Raw genomic sequence first — 22287 nt, forward strand, 5'->3', positions numbered from 1 at the left:
AAATTATAATCCCGATCAAAACTAATCATGCTTAGAATTTGTCGTCCATAGAGAAAATAAAAATAATTTTACCTGTAACCTTAGTTGTTGCGCGTAGGTGGGATGTCGGCTTGCTGCACTGTAGTTGCGTTGAGGAATAATTCGAGGCACGCTTAGATTGCTCACTGGCTTCTCGAAAACTTCGGCGACTTCAAAATGCATCGGCAGTAAGGATCTCCTTTGGCTATGCCCCGAGTGAAACGTTTGTCGACGCTTCGATTTGAACTTGGACGGTCTTGAACTGGAACGATGATACGAATTGCGCCGCGACAACGTCGCGAAAATCGTTCCGTCTATAAAACGTAGAAATTGCGATATCACATATTATATTATATTATATTATTATAAAAAATTACATATTATCGTGCACCTTAAAATTTCCTGATAAACGTAAAAACATAAAATACTTTTAGCCTATTACGTGTTATTTCATAATAAGGAAATTTCTTATCAAAAGTATATGCGAAAAAGTATTTTAAATACGCATACAAATTTTTGAAAGACGATATCCAAAATTACAAGAATACATTGTCAGTGCTTCAAACAGATCGATATAAAATTTCCTAAAATATTAGAATTTAGTATCTAATATTGAGATGTAACACTGCAGATGACAATCAAATAATATTTTAATTATCAAAGAATTGTTGAAGGTCACTGCCTTTAAGAAAACTCTACATCTGGTCATTTTAGCTTTCTAAAGCATTGAAGCCATCGACAGCGCATAGACAAAAGACTGCGACGAAGGCAGGCCATAAACAGTCGAAAGGCGACGTTGGCTTCAGGGTTTTTCAGTTATAGAGTAACACTGCTAGCGTGCGGATCTGGACCAGCTCATATTGTTATTTCAATCTTTGTATCTTTTTCACTTCCGTATTTCAAATATATTTTTCTACCTTATAATTTATCCACGCGTCTCTCTCATTGTACATCTAATAACCTTAACAAGAATGAATTAGATTTAATAATCACCCGTGAATAAAATAGATTATCACGAATCGTATGCAAGTTTTATATATCGTAATGCAAAATGGAAAATTGAAAGATTCAGTTGTCGAATATTTCACTGTGCACGTACCGTCTGCGTCTTCCTCCCGTGGTGGATTGTAAATAAAATTCGCAGGCAAGGAACGAACTTTGGCAAGACCAGGTCTCCTCTTAATAAGAATCTTCTCGTTCGTCAATAAAATAGACTCGCGTTCTCTAACGTCGTCGTCCTCCTCGATGCCACCATCGTCTCCTCTTTCTCGTTTCACCGTTTCCTCGTCTTCCTCTTCTTCCTCTACCTCCAACAGCTCTTCCTGCTCCGCGGCCAATTCTCTCTCCAGCTGAGTTTCCATGTCAAGCTCGTCTTCCATCTGACAAATAGATTTTAAACTTTAAATCGATTCTCTTTCAATTTTATTACATTGATGAAAACAAAGATGAAAACTCCAGCTAGAACATGGGACAAGCGAATTCGTCAGTTGCAATTTCCGACAAGGAATTATCCTTGCTACTTGGTATAGAAGCAGGTAGACAAGGTGCGAACTGACCGTCCCCCCACTAATGGTTAGTGGAAAGTACGGAACGTACACTCGAGTGAACCATAAGGAAATGTTATGTGTTGTAAAATTTAACTGTTAGCTTAGTGAACCCAAGAAGCGCCTCGAGTTAAAGAATGCATCGTAAAACTATGGGACTAGGCAGCAGCAATAAGCTTTATAGATGGCAGATGAAATAAGTGTTAATAAGAATTAGTTTTCGACGCAGGATTAATGGCTCCTTGGAGTTTGTTGATAGTCCGAGCGAATGTTAAGGAAAGCGTAGGTAGGGAAATACAACTGAAAACAGATATATGACAACATTAAAATATTATAAATCATTATTGTCAAAAGATTATTATGGATGAAGAAATGGACAAGTGTACGAAGAGTGGGTCGCGTTATAGAACACGATCAACACACTATAATTATTAATTACACTAATTCGTGTAATTTAGGTACAAAGAATTGGACATTTCATTCATAGAAATAGAAAATCAATTAAGAGCGATGAATAAAGTATTCTCACCTGTTTGTGACTTTCTTCGAGGTGTTTCATGAGCACGGCGACGACAACGTTGACAAGAACGAATTGTGCCATCAGCACGAAAATTACAAAAAATATCGGGGCTATAATGGTGCTCACGCAACAATTCTTCACGCAGTCCGCTGCTTCGTCGCAGTCGTCCCTCAGGGTGTCCTTCATGATACCGTTCCAATTGTCGCCGGTGGCTACGCGAAAAAGCGTTAGAAACGCCATACCAAAGTTACTGAAATGTGCATGCTCCCCGAGACCCTGACAAGGCATGTCGTCGTTACATTCTGCAATAATTAACATATATCGTGGACTAAATTCCTACAGGAACTGGTAGCAAACGGTACTACAATATAAAATATACAACGTGGACAGCAGGGGACAGAAATTGTAATAGAACTGGGAAAACGATTGTACGTGAAAGAATAAGTAAAGAGGGGTAGGTAAGTTGGTTTCGAAGAAAATCGTTGTTTGAAAAATTCTCTGTGATAATTTAGCGCTTACCTAATCGGCCAAATAGTTCTACACCGAGAGCTGCGAAGATGAAAAAGAGCAGAAAAAATAGTAATCCTAGATTTCCAACTTGCGGTAACGCCTGCATTACCGTATCTAAAAGGGCGCGTATTCCTTTTGCCATTTTCAGCAACTTCAAAACTACAAAAATCGTTTCAGTCGTTAGCCGATCGTTGTCCTCTTGTTTTCTTTTCTTTTTTTTTTTTTTTTTTTTTAACTTACCTCTAGCGATTCGTAAAACTCTCATTACCCGAATTATCGTAGGATTGATCGGAATGATCTTCGACTCAACTTCTTCGAGAACTATACCAACCACCGATAATATCACGATTCCTACGTCTAATTGATTCCATCTAGAATGAAATAGTCAGTTTGAATGTTTGATATTGCACGAAAGAATTTTTCTTTTCTTTTTTGACGAAAATACGACATACTTGTCTTTAAGGTAAAGATGTAGACCTAAGGCAACGAGTTTCATAAAAGATTCGAGGATGAAGACCGCGGTGAAGAAATAATTGAATATCTTTAGAGCGTAAGTCAGAGCTTTTGGCATCATGTAAAATTCCATCGCCATGGTAACAACATTCAGGCCGATCACCGCAGCAATTGCTAGGTCGAAATATTTAGAAGTCACAACGTTGTGAACGAATAGCCTCGATTTTGAGTAGTTCGTGTAGTAGGGTGGCTCGTGCATTTCTACGAATCAAATGGTTCGGCTTTAATTTCGTCTCTTCGATCTTGTTCAGTTAAATGCAAAACACATTCTTCCTTTTCTTACTTCGTCGTTTTTTCTCCATTTGCAAGGCTCGTTTGGCAGCTCTTCTCACGCGTTCCTCCTTCTCCTGTTCCTCACGACATCTATGAAAATTTTCCACCACAACGCCCACGAACATGTTAAGGACGAAGAAGCCAACCAACAGGATAAAAGCTATGAAGTAGAGCAGTCGCCATTCCGAATAATTCTCGATTGGCTGAAACGGATAATAAGGGTTACTTTGCAAGTACACTTAATCGGATTACAATCAGGATAAACCAGTTACTAATTTCGTAATAATCGTTAAAGTAAGAGCACAGTTTAAAATTTTCATTTGCACACTCTCTTTCTGGAATACGTATATTTTATACGTACATTTTCATCGACGTTTCGAAACTTTTAAGTAATTTCACCGGCAGAATTGAAGCTCGTATCGCTAACCGAAGAACACATACCGTCAAAGCTGTTAAAAATTCTGTTACCAGGGACGATTTACACGTTACAAATGTCATTTTTATTTACTGGAAGTATCGTTTTCACTACGGTAAAAACGATAACCTCTAAATGAGATGATACGATCTTCCACCAGAAAGTATATCTAAAGGGCGATCCTACTTGGGATTATGGTATTGCGATCGATAATCTGGTCGAATTAAAAATCAATGTTGGTACTAAAAAGAGAGAACTTTGGGGGAAAAAATAAATGACCCTAGGGTATATATGTAGATTAAGCGAAGTGGTAATATAATATGCAAATAAAATTGGTGCACTCGAGCGCGTTACCTGTTGATCGACGCCTACAGCGTCGAGTCCGGTGTACATGATGTTCACCCATCCGTCCCTCGATGATAACACGAACAACGACATCAACGCTTTTCCAAGATCGTCGAAATTGTATTTTCTGTTTAACCAAACGTTGCGTTTGTCGGCCAGGCAGTCCGTCTTATTGCGTACATTTTTAATATCAGGCCCCTCGCAGTAATAAAAGGCACCCTTGAAGAGCTGCACGCCCAAGATACCGAAGATTACGAAAAAAGTACAGCATATCAAAACGATGTTGCCGATAGGTCGTAAAGAGGATAACAATGTCTGAACAACCAGTTTCAAACCAGGAGCTCGATTAATAACCCGTAATGGTCTTAGTGACCTTAAAAGTCTAAAAACCTGCAACGATACGAATTAAAGGTTAGGGTTATTTGATAACAGGTGAGAAAGTTATGCGAAATACGATTATTACGTGTCCCAAATCAGTGTCAATTTTATTTCATTTCATTTATTCAGTGGCGGATGATTAAAATGGGAAAGAATAATCGCGCATGTTTATGAAGAGTTTGAAAAGATATTTTTCAGGTTAATTGTTTATTAATCGCTTTAAACGATGAAATGTTTCAAATATTAGAGTAATTTGCATACAACGTATTGTATACAATGAGTAATATTCATGTATAATGTATATCGTAACATGTGCCAGGCATTGATTTATTCACGTACTTATTCATCGATTGTTATTAGCATCTTGGCGTCAAGTGACGTCTCTGCTACGTCAAGTGGCGTCCCTGTCACGTCATTAGTAACTCTGATATGCGTAAAAGCGTGACAAGACAGGCACGACACTAGGCATTAAAGGGTTAATTATTTACTCGTTTCACAAAAATATCTCAATTTTAAGACGGTGTAAATTGTGTGCCTGTGTATACAGAAATTGAATGCTATCTGTGTAGAAAACTTCGTGAAATTGAATCGTGAATCAAAATGTGGAAAATAGAGTATTCGAATTCGATGGAACAAATGAAAATCGGTGCTTTGATTTAATTAGAGAAACACGACGATTAAAAACAAATTTATTCTATTTCATACTGTTGAATATAATCTGCGCAAATCTCTTTCTCTTTCTGTTTTCTTCGCATTTTATATATAATAAAAAGGAGAAAGGAAGAAAAAGAAGAGAAACAAATGTAAAAGTCAATTTAGGTTAGAATCGCGTTAAAGAGAAAAACGTACCCTCAGTATTCCGAATATTCTTGGACTACTCGCCGACAGTAGGGACATTGATAAGTCGATTATGGAAATGATCACAAGAACTCCGTCCATAATATTCCATCCTGAAGTAAAATAAGCGTCGGAACCGTACAGCATACCAGATGCAACAACCTGCGACAAATTGTAATCCGTTTTCGTAGAAGATATTCTCTCTCTTTTTCGCACAGATATCAAAACTTCTTTGTTACCTTGATAAACATCTCAACAGCAAACACCGCGGTAAAAATGTAATTCGCAGTGGATAAAAAAAGTCGTTCTCCACTATCCGGTGGTATATTTGGCCGTTCCATCGCCAGTGTGATACAATTCAGACCAATGAAAAAGAGAACCACGTTATCGAACCATCTTTGATCGACTAACTGCCGACATAAAACGCGAAATCTGAAACGGTAAATACGTTTGCAATTTGTGGAACGATCGTTCGTTGTCAAATCGAGGAACACTTAATCATAGTAAAAATTCGTATCGACGATATTGAAAAATATTTAACAATCCGAGTATATTGAATTTTCATTAAAAGAAAGGAATATTAAAAAATGTATTTAGTAATTCAATCGTATTTTTCTTGTTTCGAAATACTTGAAGTGAATAGATTCCTTTTTAAGAAAATATCGCAAATAAAGTGTCGCGCGTACACACACAAACCTACCTGTTATTCGGTGGAAAAATGTAAAGCGAGTAATCATCACGTTCCTTAAGGCATCCTTTCGGTTCAAAAAACATGAATATTTTTTTAATTCTCTCGATGCTGCTTGCACTACCATGACCATTCAAGGGAGGCGTCTGTTCGTCTGTACGGGGATTGTCATCATCTTGATCGGGAAGTCGTTTAATTCTGGGCAGTGGACCAGTCTCCATTGACAGATTATTGATTGTACGTGCCGTTGAGCATTGCATAGGTACCTCGTCTAGAGGTAAAGTTTTTCTCGTCGGCGACTGAATGTTTTCGTTTCCACGCAACGAGTTCCTTCGCGAAAGATCGCTAATCCATCGCATCTTTAAAATATATTAATCCCCACGATTACTTTATTACGAATTACCAAAGTTTATCTTTCGTAATTGATTGCTAAAATATCTTTTACTTGGAAAATCAAGTTACGTTGACGATTAATATTTGTAAATTTCTTTGTAAAAATGAAACTCTTATTCCCACGGTATTATTACGATTTTGATACAAATTATCACATTTTCTATGTAAAATATGTAAGATTTGAAATAATTTAATTAATTCGATCTGGAAATCAACCGACGATTAATTTTGAAAATACGTTTGCGTCTTCTCCACGCGCGTTTTCCTCGGTTTCTGGACTTTTAAAATACGCGAAAAAGAAATATTGCGTTTTATAACGAGTTTGAAATTTTTGACAAGACTCACCTGATTAGGCGTTGCTGTGTAACGCCGTATAGAGGAGCTACGGCTTGCGATGGAATTATTAGGGCTGAGACTACGATTATTGCTTGTTAGGACGGTCGTTCGATTATTCGGTGTGTCGCTTTGCGTGTCGTTTCTTATCGAACCGTGTAAATAACCGCCGTTGAAACTGAAAGGTAATTTTCCGAAAATTACCACGGCAAAGGAGAAACTGGAGCATAAACATGATCATCTATTGTGAACAACGTTTATCGCGGACTACGTTACTGTTACATCGGTGTTTCGAATACGACGTTACCATCAATTTGCGTTACTTGCATATTTCCCTTCGACAACATTCTCCGGCAAATAATTGAACAAGAAAACGGGATTAGTAATTCAACTTGTAGATAATTGTTCGACTATGTGCATAAATAAATTTACTTTGGTTGCGATATGACGAATTATTGAAGACCTAACTGGCGAACGAACTGCCACGAATGGATTTTTACCATTTCTTTCTATGGTACACTCGCAGTATCAACGTAAATGATATTTTTCTATTTTAACGCGTTAACGCGATGGTATTTTAATTCTCATTACTCAATGTAGTTTTTCTACTCGCTGTGCTTTATGCAAGTAAAATCTTGCGATTGAATTTTCATCATCTTTTCGCCGGATAACCATATGCAAATGAGGAACAAAATAATGGCTTAGCAAATTTTCAGTTACTGCGAAGCAGTTATGCCACGTATTGCGCAATGACCGAGTCGTTAACCAATATGAAGTATTTATGGATGACCGTAATCATCTTTGACAAAGATTGATGTTACTTCCCTTAAACCGGTTGCACACGTAACTGCATACCCGTGCGGTATGCAAATCTATCGCACAAGTATAGGCGAACGTTTGTGCGATAATAGTGTGCCATGTGGGGGCTATACGACCAAGGTATACTCACGCAAAAAATTACACGGCTTTACACTGATTAAAAATTGAAACAACGACTTTTTTTTCTTTAGAAGGTTACAGTAAGATAGCGAAGCTCCACAGTGGCGTACTAAAGTACACGCAGTGTTAAAAACAGAGTAACTGTTTAAAAATTGAACCGGACGTCTCGAATTTATTTGAGAAGTTGGAAGAATTCGTTTACCAGATGACGAAAAAAAATTTTTTTTTTTAAGGAACCGCAGTTGGTCGGAATTTCGAAGAAGATAGCGAAGGCCGCTTCTTACAATTCTTTCATCCGGGGCTGCGATGAAAATTTAAAAAGTACGCTCTGTAGATTTATGACTGTTACATGCATATTATATTACACATGAAAATTTCATGTAGAAAACTCTTACGGATTATGAAAACCTAAGCTAGAGGGTGGGTCAACAAACAAATAGCAACTTCCACTCCAAGGAATGTACCTAAATGTTATTTTATATTATTCAATTATTATTTGTATTACTTTATTAATTCAATATTACACACAGTGGCTGCAAAAGATATTTCTACACCACTACGGTTGTTATTACCTTTACACGTTAACTAAATCCGACTGTACTGTATTTTGTATCGTTTAATGAAAATGATAGAAGTTCGATACTGTGAGAATAAAACGTAGAATCTAATGAATAAATAAAGGAAAAAGGGAAATAAAAGTATGTACAAATACTTTTCGCAACCACTGTATATATTATTTGCAAATATCCTTTTATTATGCATATCGTCTTGATTTTATTCAGAACTTACGCTGAATTGGAACCAAGTAGGGTGCTTCGACCGTTATTTAGGACAGTAGCTCTACTAAGAGGTTCGTCCTCCGATTGCGACCAACGTTTCCTCCGTAGAGATGGCCGTGATAATTTCCACGAGTAACCTCTTTGTATCCTTGGCGGACTGTAGCAAGGAGCAGTCACGTAACTCACGAGTCGAAAGATTATATTCATCTTTGCGTTTCGTATAATTTATTTCAAGTTGTACTTCGTGGAAGACAGATGTTACGGGTGAGACGCACGTACCTTGAACTGGATGATTCTCTCGTTGCTGGATTAACAACAGCAGTGACGAGGCTTATTCGTCGAGGAAACTGTCCGGCAATAAGATTTTTGGTTGATATTTTATTTGAAACGTCTGGTAGCTTCAACAGGCCGGAAGGAATACTACACTGACTCTGGAAAAATAATATTTTCGTAGAAAGTTACTGGAGATCGATGAATATTTTCAGCCTGCTATAAAAATATTCAGACATTTATAAAGAGATGTTAAGCTAGAAAATTCCAATATTCCGTTACAATTGCTATTTATTTCTTCAAATGGATGAGGTATATTTGTTATGTATTTACCTAGTGGCAATTACTTCGAAACGACTATTAATTATTAATTTACTTTTTAGCCGAGTTACACTTTGTCACGATACGAGCATCGTATTAAACAACGCGGTTGTTTAAAAGATAGTACACGTACGCCTGAACGATCGATGGATTCGATGGACAATGCCGCTGTAGGATAAACAGCTCGACAATTTAGATCTCTGTAGCCGACATCGAGCGTGGTGTTGGGTGAATCCTGAGGGGTGGCTGCCGTGTGAGTAATTATCGGTGGTTGTCCAGCAGCGCCCATCATCTTATTCTCCTTTTGAATGTTACACTTTGGCTCGTCCATCTGATGTTTCCATACGGTGTTCTGCTTTTCCCTGCTGTTGTTGTCTTTGTACTTGCGCAATTCCTCCGCGCTCTGCCACGAATTCTTTCGATCCTACGTTCAAATATTTACACGCTAAGATAAAATCGTTTTTCAGTTTCCTTCTCGCGTATGCAAATGTACGTGCGGTCCATGAAAATGCGAAAAGTAAATGCGATCCAACACGTGGCTATCTTCGGAACGAAGATCGTTGTGTCTCACGGGCTGACGAGTGATCGGTACCGTTCGTTGAACGATTGGTGCGATTTATTTCGAAAAAATTTGATTATTTCGCGTGATTTATTTCTACGAGTGTAAACCGGAAATAATCGCCAAAGACATATATTTAACGTTTGCAAAAGGTTAAGTAAATGTTTTAGAATCACTTTGACGTTGATTTGTGAAATTGGAAGCTAGTGATTTCATATTAGAAAATAAATTGAAAGGAACGTATGCTATTAAAAGTAACGTTGTAAGAGATGTTAGTGAAACTGATCCACGACAAACATCGAGATAAATGGCGCTCGAATAGAAAGTAAGCCATTATTCGTCACTTGGCTCAAGCATAAGAGCAAAAGACAAATGGACAAGTGGATAGCGCGTGAGTTATGCAGACACTCGGGCGAACGAAGATAGTCAATGTTAGTTCAGATAAACAAGAGAAGTTCATTTTTAGATCAGATAGTCGCTTGTACGAGGATACTTCGAGATGATAAATTCGTAAAGATGGGCGTATCGTTTTCATGTATCGCGAAAGATGAATTATTCGTTGCAGCTTTCTATAATGTATACTTGCGTCAAGAACATATTACAAGCAAACGGAGCAAACCTCTGTGAAATTCACGAGAAGCAAAATGGAACCAAAACGGTGTCAAAATGGAAAGTAAAATGAAACTAAACTGAAGATCGGAGTAAAATCGGGATAAAGATCAGGTGGATGGCTATGCAAAAACTCGAAGGATTAGAATATAAAATACGATGGAAATAGTGAAACATTTTTGACATCGTCCCAGTTCCTCCTACTTTATATCTGAAGATGTTTGTTCTTCCAAATACCTGTACTCTCGTTGCGTCGAAACAACGAAAGTAAATGTAGCGTTCGAGGAACCTGGAATTCTAAACTCGGCGATTTCCTAAGAAAAGTAAACATTTTATCCTGTATAAAACTAAAGTATCGTTTGATTTATGTCTTCCTTAGCGACGCAAACAATTTTTTTACTAGAAGATTTTAAGCAGACGCGTGCTTTTTTAATTTGATTAATGGTGATAGGAGCTGTCCACTGATCAATAAATAAAGCTCCTTTGATAGATTGCTCTTTACCCTCTCTTCTTCCAACAAATTGCTTCTTGCACAGAATATTTCGGAAACCTGTACGGTATATACATAACACGAGATGATCGATAAAGCTTGAAGAGGAGCAAGATGCAAGAACCTCGTGACGAACCTGTAAGTTCTCATACTGTACTTCAAATATCTTTGGCTTTTTCATTTTTATATGGACCAGCTGTTGTTTGCATGATTAATGTATCCCAGAGAATATAAGATGATCCGCACGAGACCTCACTATGTTTACAGAGAACAATTCCAAAGTGAATTTGTTTGTTCGCGTCACTCGTTTAGGGGATATTTTCTGTCCAAGGGCACCGTCCAATTGTTGAAATTTAGAGAATTACAACGTCCCTTCTGCAAGTTTCTTTCCTTTTCTTTTTTACTCTTTTCTAAACGAATGGAAATTACGAGGATCCTACGATCTTACAATTATTTTACGATTCTCCAGATCCTATCGACTTACTCTTAATTATACGTCGAAACATTTTCGCCAAATGATGGAAATTCTGTTGGATTCTGAGATTAGTGGTCGTGTGGTTGCTATCGATGATTAATCAACGTTGATCTTCTTACCTGCGTGTAAGTGTCGCTATCAGTGATCGAGTGAGATCTCGATATTCTCGAGGAACCATCGTCACTGCCCATCCCTGCTTCTTTCGCCGCGAGTCTCGCCATCTCTCTCTGTTCTCGCTCTCTTCTTTCATTTCTCTGGAAATGTTCATGTTTCGATATTTATAACGTTTCGTAACTCGCCGTACACAACGAGTAACCGAACGAACTGGCTCAAACTATAACGTTTATATCGATGATCAATAGAGCATAATCGAGTTGTAAAATATTCGCGAATTTTATTCAATTTCCTGTAACTACAAATCGATTTATACGTTACGATAGACGACGGGAAAATGCCAGATATTCGATGCCATAATTTTAATCGTTTGACTCTTAATTTCACTTGATTCGGATACAGGAAACTCGTTTAATTAATCGGAGGGTGGATTTGCGATAAATTCTCGATCAAATTTCAGTCACTCTGTGTGGTTAATAATTCTGGTCTGCGCCGGAATTGTCCAGCAAATGAACGTAAATTAGCGACAAACGTACCTCGGAAGAGAATCCTTCGACGAGAATGGCGACGAGCAGATTGAAGAGCACGTAATTGCCGAATGTCATCAACGCGACGAAATAGAGGGCCGCCCAATGAGACGTTTTCTGCATACCATTGAACAACACGACGTTCCAATCTTCCTGCGTCAAGATCTATGTAAAAAGGAAAATGGAAAATGCCTGTTTATACACAAGCGAAGCGATCGGTGGTTACGCTTCAAACGATAGGCAAAACAGAATGTTTCTATATTCACGACAAACAAAAGTATTGAAGCTAGAAAGTTATTCTGTCTTGTTGAATCTGCTATTTAATTGCTCTTAATAGTAATAATACAATCGTTCGTGTACTCTTAGAAATAGGAACTAGCTTATGTAAATCATCGTTATCCGCTAGTTCTACACATTGTGATAAGTTGAAGGGAACGAAAAGAAAAAGAGGAGAAGACAGACGAAAGATAGCAATGTACGATCAGTATCCGGTCGATATTCTTACACTATGGGATGTCAGTTACTTGCGCCCACATAATCGCGAATTTCTCTCTGCGTTCTCTCCGCGTTCTTCTCGGCAAACGTGATTTTATTTTGATCTTTCTCGCCGCGGCGTCTCTATAACGTGGCAACGAGCATCACAACAACGTACGGTTATTTATTCAAAAAGGGTAAGACGATGATACGCGACAGCGTAACGTAATCCGTGTAATCGATTAACTGCTCTCGGGCCGACAACGAACCGTGTTAATCGCCGCGACAAACAAATCGTTATTCACTCTCCGTTTAATTCTAACGGTAGTCGCGAGAAATCACTGACGAGCCTCCGACGATCCGAAGGGAAAGTAACCGAGAATGAAAAAATTCCAGAGGAAAAAACGTGTTCGGCTAGAACAAAAAAAAAAAAAAAAAAGAAAAAGAAAAGAAGAGAAGAAACTCGGCGGCGGAGAGAGAGAAACTCGTCGACGCGTTGCTGATCTGTTACGAACGCGTTGTTAATTAAGCCGTGTGTAGAGCAAAGATGGGCATAGAGGAAGAGAAAGAACGGAGAGAAAAAAGAGAAACAGAAAGAATGGAAAGAGAGAGAGAGAGAGAGAAAGAAAGAGAGAGAGAGAGAGAGAAATAGAGTAAGGAAGAAAGAGAATAGGGATAGGACAAAAAGTAAAGGATGTCCGTATATGCATATATTTCGATCGCGCGATATCAAGAAAATGAGCTGGAAACGCGATGGAGCGAAAAAGCCAGAGAAAACTGTACATAATATTATGTGACACGTACATATACGTATATAGATATAGATATGGATAAATATAGATATAGATACAGAGTTACAGGTACAGATGCAGATCATAGATATCTGGATATAGAGATATAGGTGGACACAGACATCAACATAGACATATAGATATATAGATAGAACAATAGACATAGAGATGGAGATGGAAATAGTAATAGATCATAGGCATAGATAAAGATTAGAGATCATAGATATAGGTGTAGATATAGAAATAACATGTGCATATATAAATACTTAGCGCATATACAGTAGTGTATTTTTTATTTTTTTATCTTTTTTTTTTCGGTGTAAGAGAGTGGGGAACAGTGGTACCTGAAAGACCGTGACAAGTGCCCAGACGATGTCGTTGAAATGTTTGCGATCACAGCGACACATTGGGTGCCGCGAGACCACCTCGGCACAGGTGCAGGGCCGACTCCGGTCCGCCCACATGCAAAACTTACCCCCGAACAGGTACATCCCTAGGATGCTGCAACCGAGACAATCCGCTGGCCTAAAGTATCACCGCGATGAACGACGAACGAGAAAGAAATTGGGGACAAGGGATATACCGGTTGCCACACACACCGTGAAGCGTCTTCGTTTCTTCTTTCTTTCACATTTCTACGAATTTTTCGTAAAGCCAGGTATCTCGTTTTCCTTTTTCCTTTCGCTCGATCTCGAACGATCTTTTTACATCCGCTCGATTCGACCGAACTTTTTCGTTGTTGCTTACGTCTATGCTCCTGTAGAACGTATCAAGTGTATATCGTGTAAAGCACTTCGAAATTTTTAGTTAAAGGTATGACGGAACGCGACTGTCGTGGTATATTGGTCGAATCGGTTTTACGATTACGTTGGTGTGGTATTAACCGTATTAGGTTTATTATCGACGTATATATAGGGTGTCGGAGAAGATCGGGGCAAAATTCATACTACGTGTTGCCGAAGCCAAGCAAATAAAAAGAAGCTTCGTACAAATTTCTGTCCGAAGATGCTTCATCGAAGGGTTATACGCGTTCGTAAGCTTTTATTAAGCGTTTTGGAAGTTGTAATAAAGGTTGAAAAATTCTTCTTTCTGCGAGGATTCAGGCTTCCTCTGGTCGAACCGAGTGTCGAATTCCTTCGAATACTCCTGCTGATACAGAGATATTAGTAAATGTATTTCGAATACACTGCGAAAGCTGGTCTTCCGTTCCTATCACGTTTTTGTCAAACGAAGAACAACTTCCCCAGAAATGTTCGAACGCTTGTAACCTTTTTGTTAAAAAGTTGCTTCGTTAAGCATTTTCGGACATAAGTTCGTACGAACTTTCACTGTCTACCTGATCTCATTAACACGTACTATAAGTTTGTTCCCAACACCCGATATATCGAAATGTATCCTAATATATAATACGCACACGTATGTGTACACAATACGTGCAATTACAAGATATTACACATACGACATGTACGCCTCGAGATTGGTTCCAAATTTGTTACCTAGCGATACGATCGCGACAGTCCTGTCTCACTGTGATTAGTGAAATTTCAAAAAGTGAGTGCGATACATGCATAAAAATTGTTTACGACGAGCGTGGAAATACTTTGTCGAGTCAGCGTATATAAACCCGTGAGAGCACGAAAACCCGAACAGGCGTTGAATTTGTATAGTATCGATCTTCTTCCGCGGGGCAGGTTGTAGGTACAACGGAGAAAACGGGCGGCGCGATTCGAATGTAAAGCTATGGTAAAAATACGTATCCGGGTTACGTAATCCCTTAAGCGGCGCTTTGGATGTCGGTTCGAATATGGCCGTGAATATTTTAAGCGGTAATTTCCAGGCGGAATTGCGGCCGCCGTTCGCCACTGCGTTAGTTAGCGCATTGTTCATCGCCAGGAAAATTACCTCCGAGCTAGAATAGAAACCGAGATTGAATACGTATTTAAGGAAACTGCGGATTATGGTGCAGGCGCTGTCTAGTTCGTCGAGACTGCTAAGGCTAAGTATTTGCGTCGGATGTTTGTTCGATGACCGAGCTTTTAAACTGTTTCCACGTGAAATGGACAGCGTCGCTGGAAACTATTTCGACGACGAGGTTAACGTTGACTTTAGTGGAAACTGGTTGAAACGGGTATCGTACAGTTTCAGGCAAACTGTACTACGTACAGGGTGAGTCGCGGCAAACGTTCAACACGGCTGTTTTCTTTGAAAGTATTTAGGTGGTTGAAAAATTCTTTTTATCGTGTTCGTGGTCCTCTTGCATGGTTTAACCCTTTCGTGATGTAGCGCGAAAGAGACAAAGAGAGAACGAAGGTGGCATAGCGCTGTGAGTATATTAAACGTCGCGTGCGTGACGCATTCGTTAATAATTATTTCTTACGGAAGGTTGAAAAATACGTTGCTCTTTCGACGATAGAAGTGCAAGAGATCATTTTGAAATTATTCATTCTGCACTCTTGGTCGCTTTATTGCGCCGTGAAAGGGTAAAAACCCAGGCAGAGCACAGTTATCGGTTTCGATTAACCTAAATAGGCTTCAATCTTCTAACAATATCTTCCGAACTAATATCGCTCTACTTTTATTTCGCATCTAAATTGAATATTTAAAATTCTCTTTCTAATTTTCGATGGTCAATGGACCACCGTCCATCTCGGATATCGTAACGCATAGCGTAACAAAAGTCGCGAAATATGTTAAGATCGTCATCCAGTCCACCGTTTGGAAGGTCGACAAACGCATTTGTCTCAAATGACAAATTCAAGTTCTTTTCTCGTGCCGTTAGAAAATAGAAATTCTTCTCGACAAATATTTTGACAAACGGCTGGCGATGGTAATAACGATCGATTAATAATCGAGTAAATAAACAAGCGGATCGAACCGACGGATATCGAGCGACGAATTATACGATTCGATGACAGACGTTTTATAAAAGGAGACACGGCCGAATCGAACGATTCGTTGCGATTAAAAATAACAATTGACTCTAAGAGAACGAAGACACTCGGCGGGCGGGGCGTTTAAGCAGGTATATCGGGTGAACAGCAAAAACAACTGTCACTCGAAGCTTGTACAGTCACATTCTGCAAGATCGGCGGTGTCTGTCCATTTGTACAAATGCCGTGTATCCTGTATTCGGACGAGAGAAAACAAACAGGCGTACGTGTGTCATGTAACTTGTATATATTATATATACGTTGTTACCAAGCGAATATTACACAAGCTGCGTGTATAAACTGTAAGGAAGAACTGTACGGCGATAGTAATAAAAATTGCGGAAGAAAAATTGCATTAATTGAATTCTGATAGTAAAAAGAAAATTTTTAGATCAATGTCTGTGGATAATAAAATTGTCGTTTACGTGAATAAGTTCTCGTCATATGCCGTGTTTCGTGTTACGATCGACGTTACCAACGGATATCGAACATATCGAACGAATTGGACAAAATTTTGCCTACAAACGACGTATGTATGTTTGAGAACAAGAGGTTTGGTCAAACATAGTGGAAATTTTATTAGACAAAATACGTAAGCAACAACCTGTTCTCAAACTCTACTTTCGAGCGTTCTTCGAGCTTCTTAATAGACGGCGAACTTCTCTTCGCACGCACATATCCATAAACGAATATCAACGTCGACGTGTGATTGAACTGAAATTCGGTAAATTCAATTGTTGCGATAGACCAGTTGAATTGGAGGATGAATCAGTTCGGAATTGTAAATTGAAACGATCGTTGTACCGTTACACGACAACGAAGTACCATCTCTTTTGAAACTATATGCACGATACGGGCAAGAAGAGGATAGAGTCCCGAATAAAATGATAATAAACGACAACGAAAATAAATGAGATGCACGTATCGACAAACAAACCAACCCAAAGGGTATCGCCAAGAAAAATATGCAAAGATACGTTTCGGTATTCTTGTTCTGTCGCGCGTGGAACTTGTGTCCAATTCTTCTGAAACATCCGGTACGGAACGGAGTCGGTAAAAAAGGAAATCGATATTGATATTCGTTTTTTGCTTGGAATACGTGTCGTTCGCTTCGAAGATCCGATGCAGACGAGAACTACCATCTCATCGCGTTAAACTTCGCCTCGTTGATTCATCGTTATTCAACGACTGTACGTATCTAACGACACTCCGATGCACTCGCGAGTTCGCTATTATAAATACGAATTTATCGTATCGGATAACGCGCCGTACGTCTGCGTCGTGCTCCAAGGCAAAGGTACGCCGTATGCGCGAAACATAATTTTTAAATTTCAATTCAGTTACGTCGGTTGCAACATGACGAAAGGTGAAACTAATAGAACCGCGGCGAAATATATGTACCTGTCGTTGCAGAATGTCACGGTTGACGTTTATTCGGACAAAAAAAAAAAAGAGACCAGGAGAGAAAGAAAACGGAGAAAACCACAAAAAAAAGAAAAAAAAAAAAGAAAAAAGGAGAAAGATAAAATAAAACGGCAAAGCGTAAATATATATATATATATGTATGTATATAATATATAATATAATGTAATAATAATCTCTAAATATATAAGTAAGGTTAAAAATCTGAAACGAACTTTTAGCGGCTGGTTGCACAAGTACACACTAGCTATCGGTATTAGCAAGTATCTGTAATATTGTTGTTACGTATCTCATATATATGTCTCTAAATTAATAAGTCTACCTGGAATTCTGAATGGCACGGGTATTTGGGTATCGGGTAAATAAAGGTGTCTATCTACAGCGGCTAAACGGAGAGATATTAATAGTACGGAAATCGTACGCAAATTACAGATGTGGCAGACGGTTGTACCTCTTATTTTCTTTTCTTTCTTTCTTTCTTTTTTTTCTTCTCTTTTCTCTCTAACGTGTTAATTTCTATTTGTTCATTTCTTCTTCGTCTTTCTTTTTTCTCTCTCTCTCGTTTGAAACAATCTCCTGTTCATTCGGCTCAACGGACGTGTCACGCGACGATTTTTAATCCGACACACATTGACACTCTGCTTTACGTGTTTATATCTCGTGTTCGCGCGACGTATCGTTTCCTTCTTTGCCCCCCCTTCCCTCCTCCAGGTTCGTCGGATGTTCGATTTTTTTTTTTTTGATTTTTCTTTTTTTTTCTTCTTTCTTTTTTTGGAACACAAAGTGAAAAGTCGAACAAGATAGACAGATAGAGACAGAGAGAAAAGACAGTCAGAGTAAGTATGGCAGAAACAGTGTGAATACGATCGAATGAATCAGAGATACAAAATGCGCAACCGAAGAGTCGGAGTCGGGTAAACAAACACGTGTAGAGAAATCACGAACGTCAATGACACCGATATGTAATGTAAGTACTGATTGAGAGAAAAATGACGCGGAAGGCTCGAGACGTGGCTACACTGTTAAAAAATTCATGGCGTGACGGAACCTGTGACGCTAATAGAACGTCTTCCTTTTTTCTTCTTTCTTTTTTTCTTCATTTCTTTTTTCTTTTTTTCTTTTTGTTTCTCGCTTTTATCGCGTCTCCGATTACTCGCGCGCTTACTCCTCGCGTCTATAAGAACGTGTATCATTGCTAAAGATCATTTTCATCCGACCACGTTATTTATAGATCGCATACATACACGTTATTTTTTTTAATATCACGGCACAGGGAGCTCCAACTGTTCAACATTAACTCGGGGCTCGCAGATTTTCGATCCGCGCCGCTGTGTTTTTTTAATTTACGGCTACTTGCCGGCCGTTTGGGAGGATTTATTTTACCGAATGAATACTCGCCATCCTTCTCGATGTACCGGTTAAAAATATTTCGCGGTCGATTGTTGGCGCGTAACAGTTGAAATTGCTCCCACGAGAGCAGGAAGGAAAAATTGATCGGATAAATCGGCACGCATAATTCTCCCGAATAACGAGCTAGCCTTTCGTTATCTAGTCATAAAAGTTTGCCCGATTCGTGGACTCGATGCCCACGTTAAAGAATAATCTCTAAATGCTTCTTCGCTTGAACGCGGTCTTTGTTCGGCTCGTCTTTTAATGGAAAGTATTTTAAGGCGCTTTGAATCGTTAATTATAAATTATTTGCTCATAAAGAAATACTGTAACGACCTGGCCAATTATGTTCAACAAAATTGAATCTTATAGGATATTATATCGATCGCGTCCCAGTCATCGATTTAACCGATTTCATATTATCCAGTCTATTTATTGTTCTTTGCATTTATCGTTACGTCGTACGAATGATCTCACAAATCAGATTCAAATTTCAGCTGAAACTGTTTTGATAACATTCAGGCAGTTGATAAATTGTAAGGTTCGCTAAGTTCATTATTCTTCTTCCACGTCTGACGAATGATTTCTGAATCTACTAGGTGAATTATTGCGTTCTGCACGGGTAAGTATCCTAATAGTTACGAACGAGGATTGCGAATCATTACGAGTCATCAAATATCGTGTCGTCGAAGTTTAGTAATTCGAAAGAGCGACAAATTTGTCGTGCAGTGGAAACGACATTAATGAGAATCGGGAAAAGGGTGACGATACGATTTCCCGTAGCTTATAACAGAAACGTTCTCGCTCGTTGCAGCGGATTTATTTCGACTCTGCTACTAACTTGCAAAGCTGCCTCTTCTTTCGGAAAACTCCGTGACGCTGCACCTGGAGAATAATCATGCCAAACTGTAGGCAATACCTCGCGAAGAAAACTTAATCGCATTAGTAAGTTGTTAAGCATCGTTTATTTTAAGCCGCTTAAACGTGTCCTCAAAGTTGAAGCTAACTTTTTCAACTCGACTATGTTTCTTAAGCCCGATACCTGAGGTTGATTTCGAACTTCGAAACAGACGCAGAATGTCTACGTAACATTTAACAGGATATCTGGGTAATTTCCGACCAAAGATCAAAGACCAGGGGCTAAAATTTAGAATTCAGATAAAATCTCACGATATTTCTTCGTTTGCCTTGAAACGATAGAATCGTTCGAACGATATGTCTGAAGAGATGCGAATCGATCGTTGGTTGGAGAAAGGAAGGTCAAGGAGCGACACGATGGTGACGTTCTAAGGGACGTTACTGAAAGTAATCGACGACAAACAGCAAGATAAATGGCGTTTCGGACGAAAGTAAGCCATTATTTGTCACTTGGCTGAAATAGAAAAAGCGAAGAAAATGGATAAATGGATTCCACATGAGTTAAGTGATATATAGAAGGTTGGATAGATGGAACTAAATGGTTCCCAGTTATTTCGCAAGAAGTTGAAGAAGAATCCATTTTTGAAACGCGAAACTCGGTTAATCCGTGGCGGAAATACTCGTTCTTTCGATACTTTTTGTGTCTCTCCAGTGTTTCGCGACACAATGCAATTAACGAAACAAAAATTGAACTCACTTTTTATTCACGATGACCTGCCAATCACGCGAGGAATGTTTGTCGGATATTCAGCGAGACACCGCGTACGTTTAGCTACGTTTCATCGTTACAACGAAGAATATACCGGGTGCCTGACGAATAATTAATCGACAGCCCATCCGAAATATTTCTGCCATTTCAAACGATAAGAAGATTCGCGGGTTCGAAAGTTCGCGATTTTAACATCGCCGCGTGATTAATTTCGCAATAAGCGGAAAGCTACGAAGATCAGATTCGCCCCTTCGAAACGTCCAGCACCGTGAATTTCGGTCGTTAAAAAATTTCATAACGTTAACCTCTCGTTGTCTGCTGTCGGTTTCATTGATACGAGAAAACAAGCGGGAAAGGAAAGATGAGATCCGTGAAATGGCAAATCAAATTTCGTGAAAGTTACGATCTTGGAAATTTCAAGCTCATCGACGCCTCTCCCTCAATGAAACCGGACGCGCATTATCATTTTATTGTCATTGGATGTGTCACAGCCGACAAAAGGAAAATCTCATCCGCGATACATCCCTTTTTGAAAGGTATGTCGCGCATACTCGTTTGTACACAGGGCATACAGGCGGAAAAGTGGTTTAACCCTCTGGCTATGGCGGAGATGGCCGAGAAGTGCTACTCCTCTACGCCACTCTAAACTGCGAGTATGTACTCTGCCAATGGATAGAGCAAAGAGAAATTTCATAGCATCGAAAGTTCAATTATCTATTTAAATATTAGGTTCAATGGGTTTGTTTGCCTTTCGATGGAGGAATAACTTCTTAAAGAATGTCACAGCGATATTATGGAGACAAGTAGCGTTGAAAATTGTCCGCAGTTGTGCACTGGTTGCGAAATGGTCTTAAATAATCTCCTCTTTCGGCTCTATTTTTAAAACAACTAATTACGAGACACACAAGGTTTCTTTATGAACGTTCAAAGGAGAAAGGTTATTTAAATTAGGGCAATAGAGGTTGCAATATCCGATGATTGCTACTCGATTTTGTTTTCACCGGCGAAACATACAAAAAGGAAACAAACCTACCGTCTCATAAATGCAAATCTTGTTCGTTGCTGTACGACGAACAATTTTCGAAGTATTTCGAATAATTTCGCTGTATAAGATTGCCAGAGTTACTGGTCGATCCTATGGAAAAGAGATTTCCGCGTGCAACCAATTAAAAAATAACCGTAACAGCATTTATCTATATACATGGTAAGAGAAAAACGAAACGTTTTAGTTATCGATCGAATATTTGCGAGAGATTCGCCAGAGCGGCCGTTGCTATGGCGATCTTTTACAACGAGACGACTAATTCGCCAAGTAAAATGTCAATTGTTTGGAAATTCCGCAAGCTACGGGCCTATACAGTATCGTTTTTCCTTTATCATAGATCCTCCCTTCGGAATTTATCACCCTATAGATTTTCACTATCAAAAGACAGTCGTTCCATTTAACGCAGTGGGTGGGGCACTTTTACACAGTTTTGCCTGCATTTACGTGCCGTTGTTATAGGAACAAGCGGAATTCAGAAAAAGATCAAAAGATTTAACGCGACTCCTTCCTCGCTCTATCTCTTCTACCGCTTCAACCTTTTTCTTTAAAATACAGACGCGCGGGCTTGGATGCCCGTTTCGTTTCGCCAGCGAAGCTTCGGCCCTGACGCAACCGGGATTTTACCTTCTTCAGCGAAGAAAGAAATCACGGTTGGTTATAACTTTTGGTTTAATATGAAAATCAAGTAATTTATACGAATATGAGAAAAGAATTTCTACGAAGTTTAGATCATTCACGCTATCGTCGGTCAGGCTATGA

General features: G+C 39.0%; 1 protein-coding gene and 1 long non-coding RNA gene across 9 annotated transcripts in view; one reads left to right on the top strand and one right to left on the bottom strand.

The window, feature by feature from the left end:
• Window positions 1-22287, bottom strand: part of LOC122572621 (voltage-dependent T-type calcium channel subunit alpha-1G) — a 107555-nt gene that overhangs the window by 6311 nt on the left and 78957 nt on the right. For 6 of the 8 annotated variants that reach the window (XM_043737786.1, XM_043737785.1, XM_043737788.1 and 3 more), the window contains 18 exons: window positions 13460-13616; window positions 11860-12015; window positions 11329-11463; window positions 9210-9500; window positions 8765-8916; window positions 8496-8642; window positions 6780-6945; window positions 6054-6400; window positions 5593-5785; window positions 5366-5515; window positions 4148-4528; window positions 3389-3581; window positions 3045-3306; window positions 2833-2963; window positions 2602-2751; window positions 2092-2384; window positions 1118-1397; window positions 73-332 (listed from right to left, as the gene is read on the bottom strand). In XM_043737786.1, coding sequence (XP_043593721.1) covers window positions 73-332; window positions 1118-1397; window positions 2092-2384; window positions 2602-2751; window positions 2833-2963; window positions 3045-3306; window positions 3389-3581; window positions 4148-4528; window positions 5366-5515; window positions 5593-5785; window positions 6054-6400; window positions 6780-6945; window positions 8496-8642; window positions 8765-8916; window positions 9210-9500; window positions 11329-11463; window positions 11860-12015; window positions 13460-13616 — 3844 coding nt within the window. The remainder of the gene's footprint in view (window positions 1-72; window positions 333-1117; window positions 1398-2091; window positions 2385-2601; window positions 2752-2832; window positions 2964-3044; window positions 3307-3388; window positions 3582-4147; window positions 4529-5365; window positions 5516-5592; window positions 5786-6053; window positions 6401-6779; window positions 6946-8495; window positions 8643-8764; window positions 8917-9209; window positions 9501-11328; window positions 11464-11859; window positions 12016-13459; window positions 13617-22287) is intronic. The other 2 variants (XM_043737792.1, XM_043737787.1) reach the window with 1 other exon arrangement.
• On the top strand, window positions 8925-11298 carry LOC122572649. The gene is made up of 3 exons (XR_006318525.1): window positions 8925-9067; window positions 9139-9329; window positions 10201-11298. It is a non-coding gene; the product is annotated as an uncharacterized LOC122572649 (long non-coding RNA).

The sequence above is a fragment of the Bombus pyrosoma genome, linkage group LG11 (genome assembly GCF_014825855.1).
Source record: "Bombus pyrosoma isolate SC7728 linkage group LG11, ASM1482585v1, whole genome shotgun sequence".
Classification (NCBI taxonomy): Eukaryota; Metazoa; Arthropoda; class Insecta; order Hymenoptera; family Apidae; genus Bombus; species Bombus pyrosoma.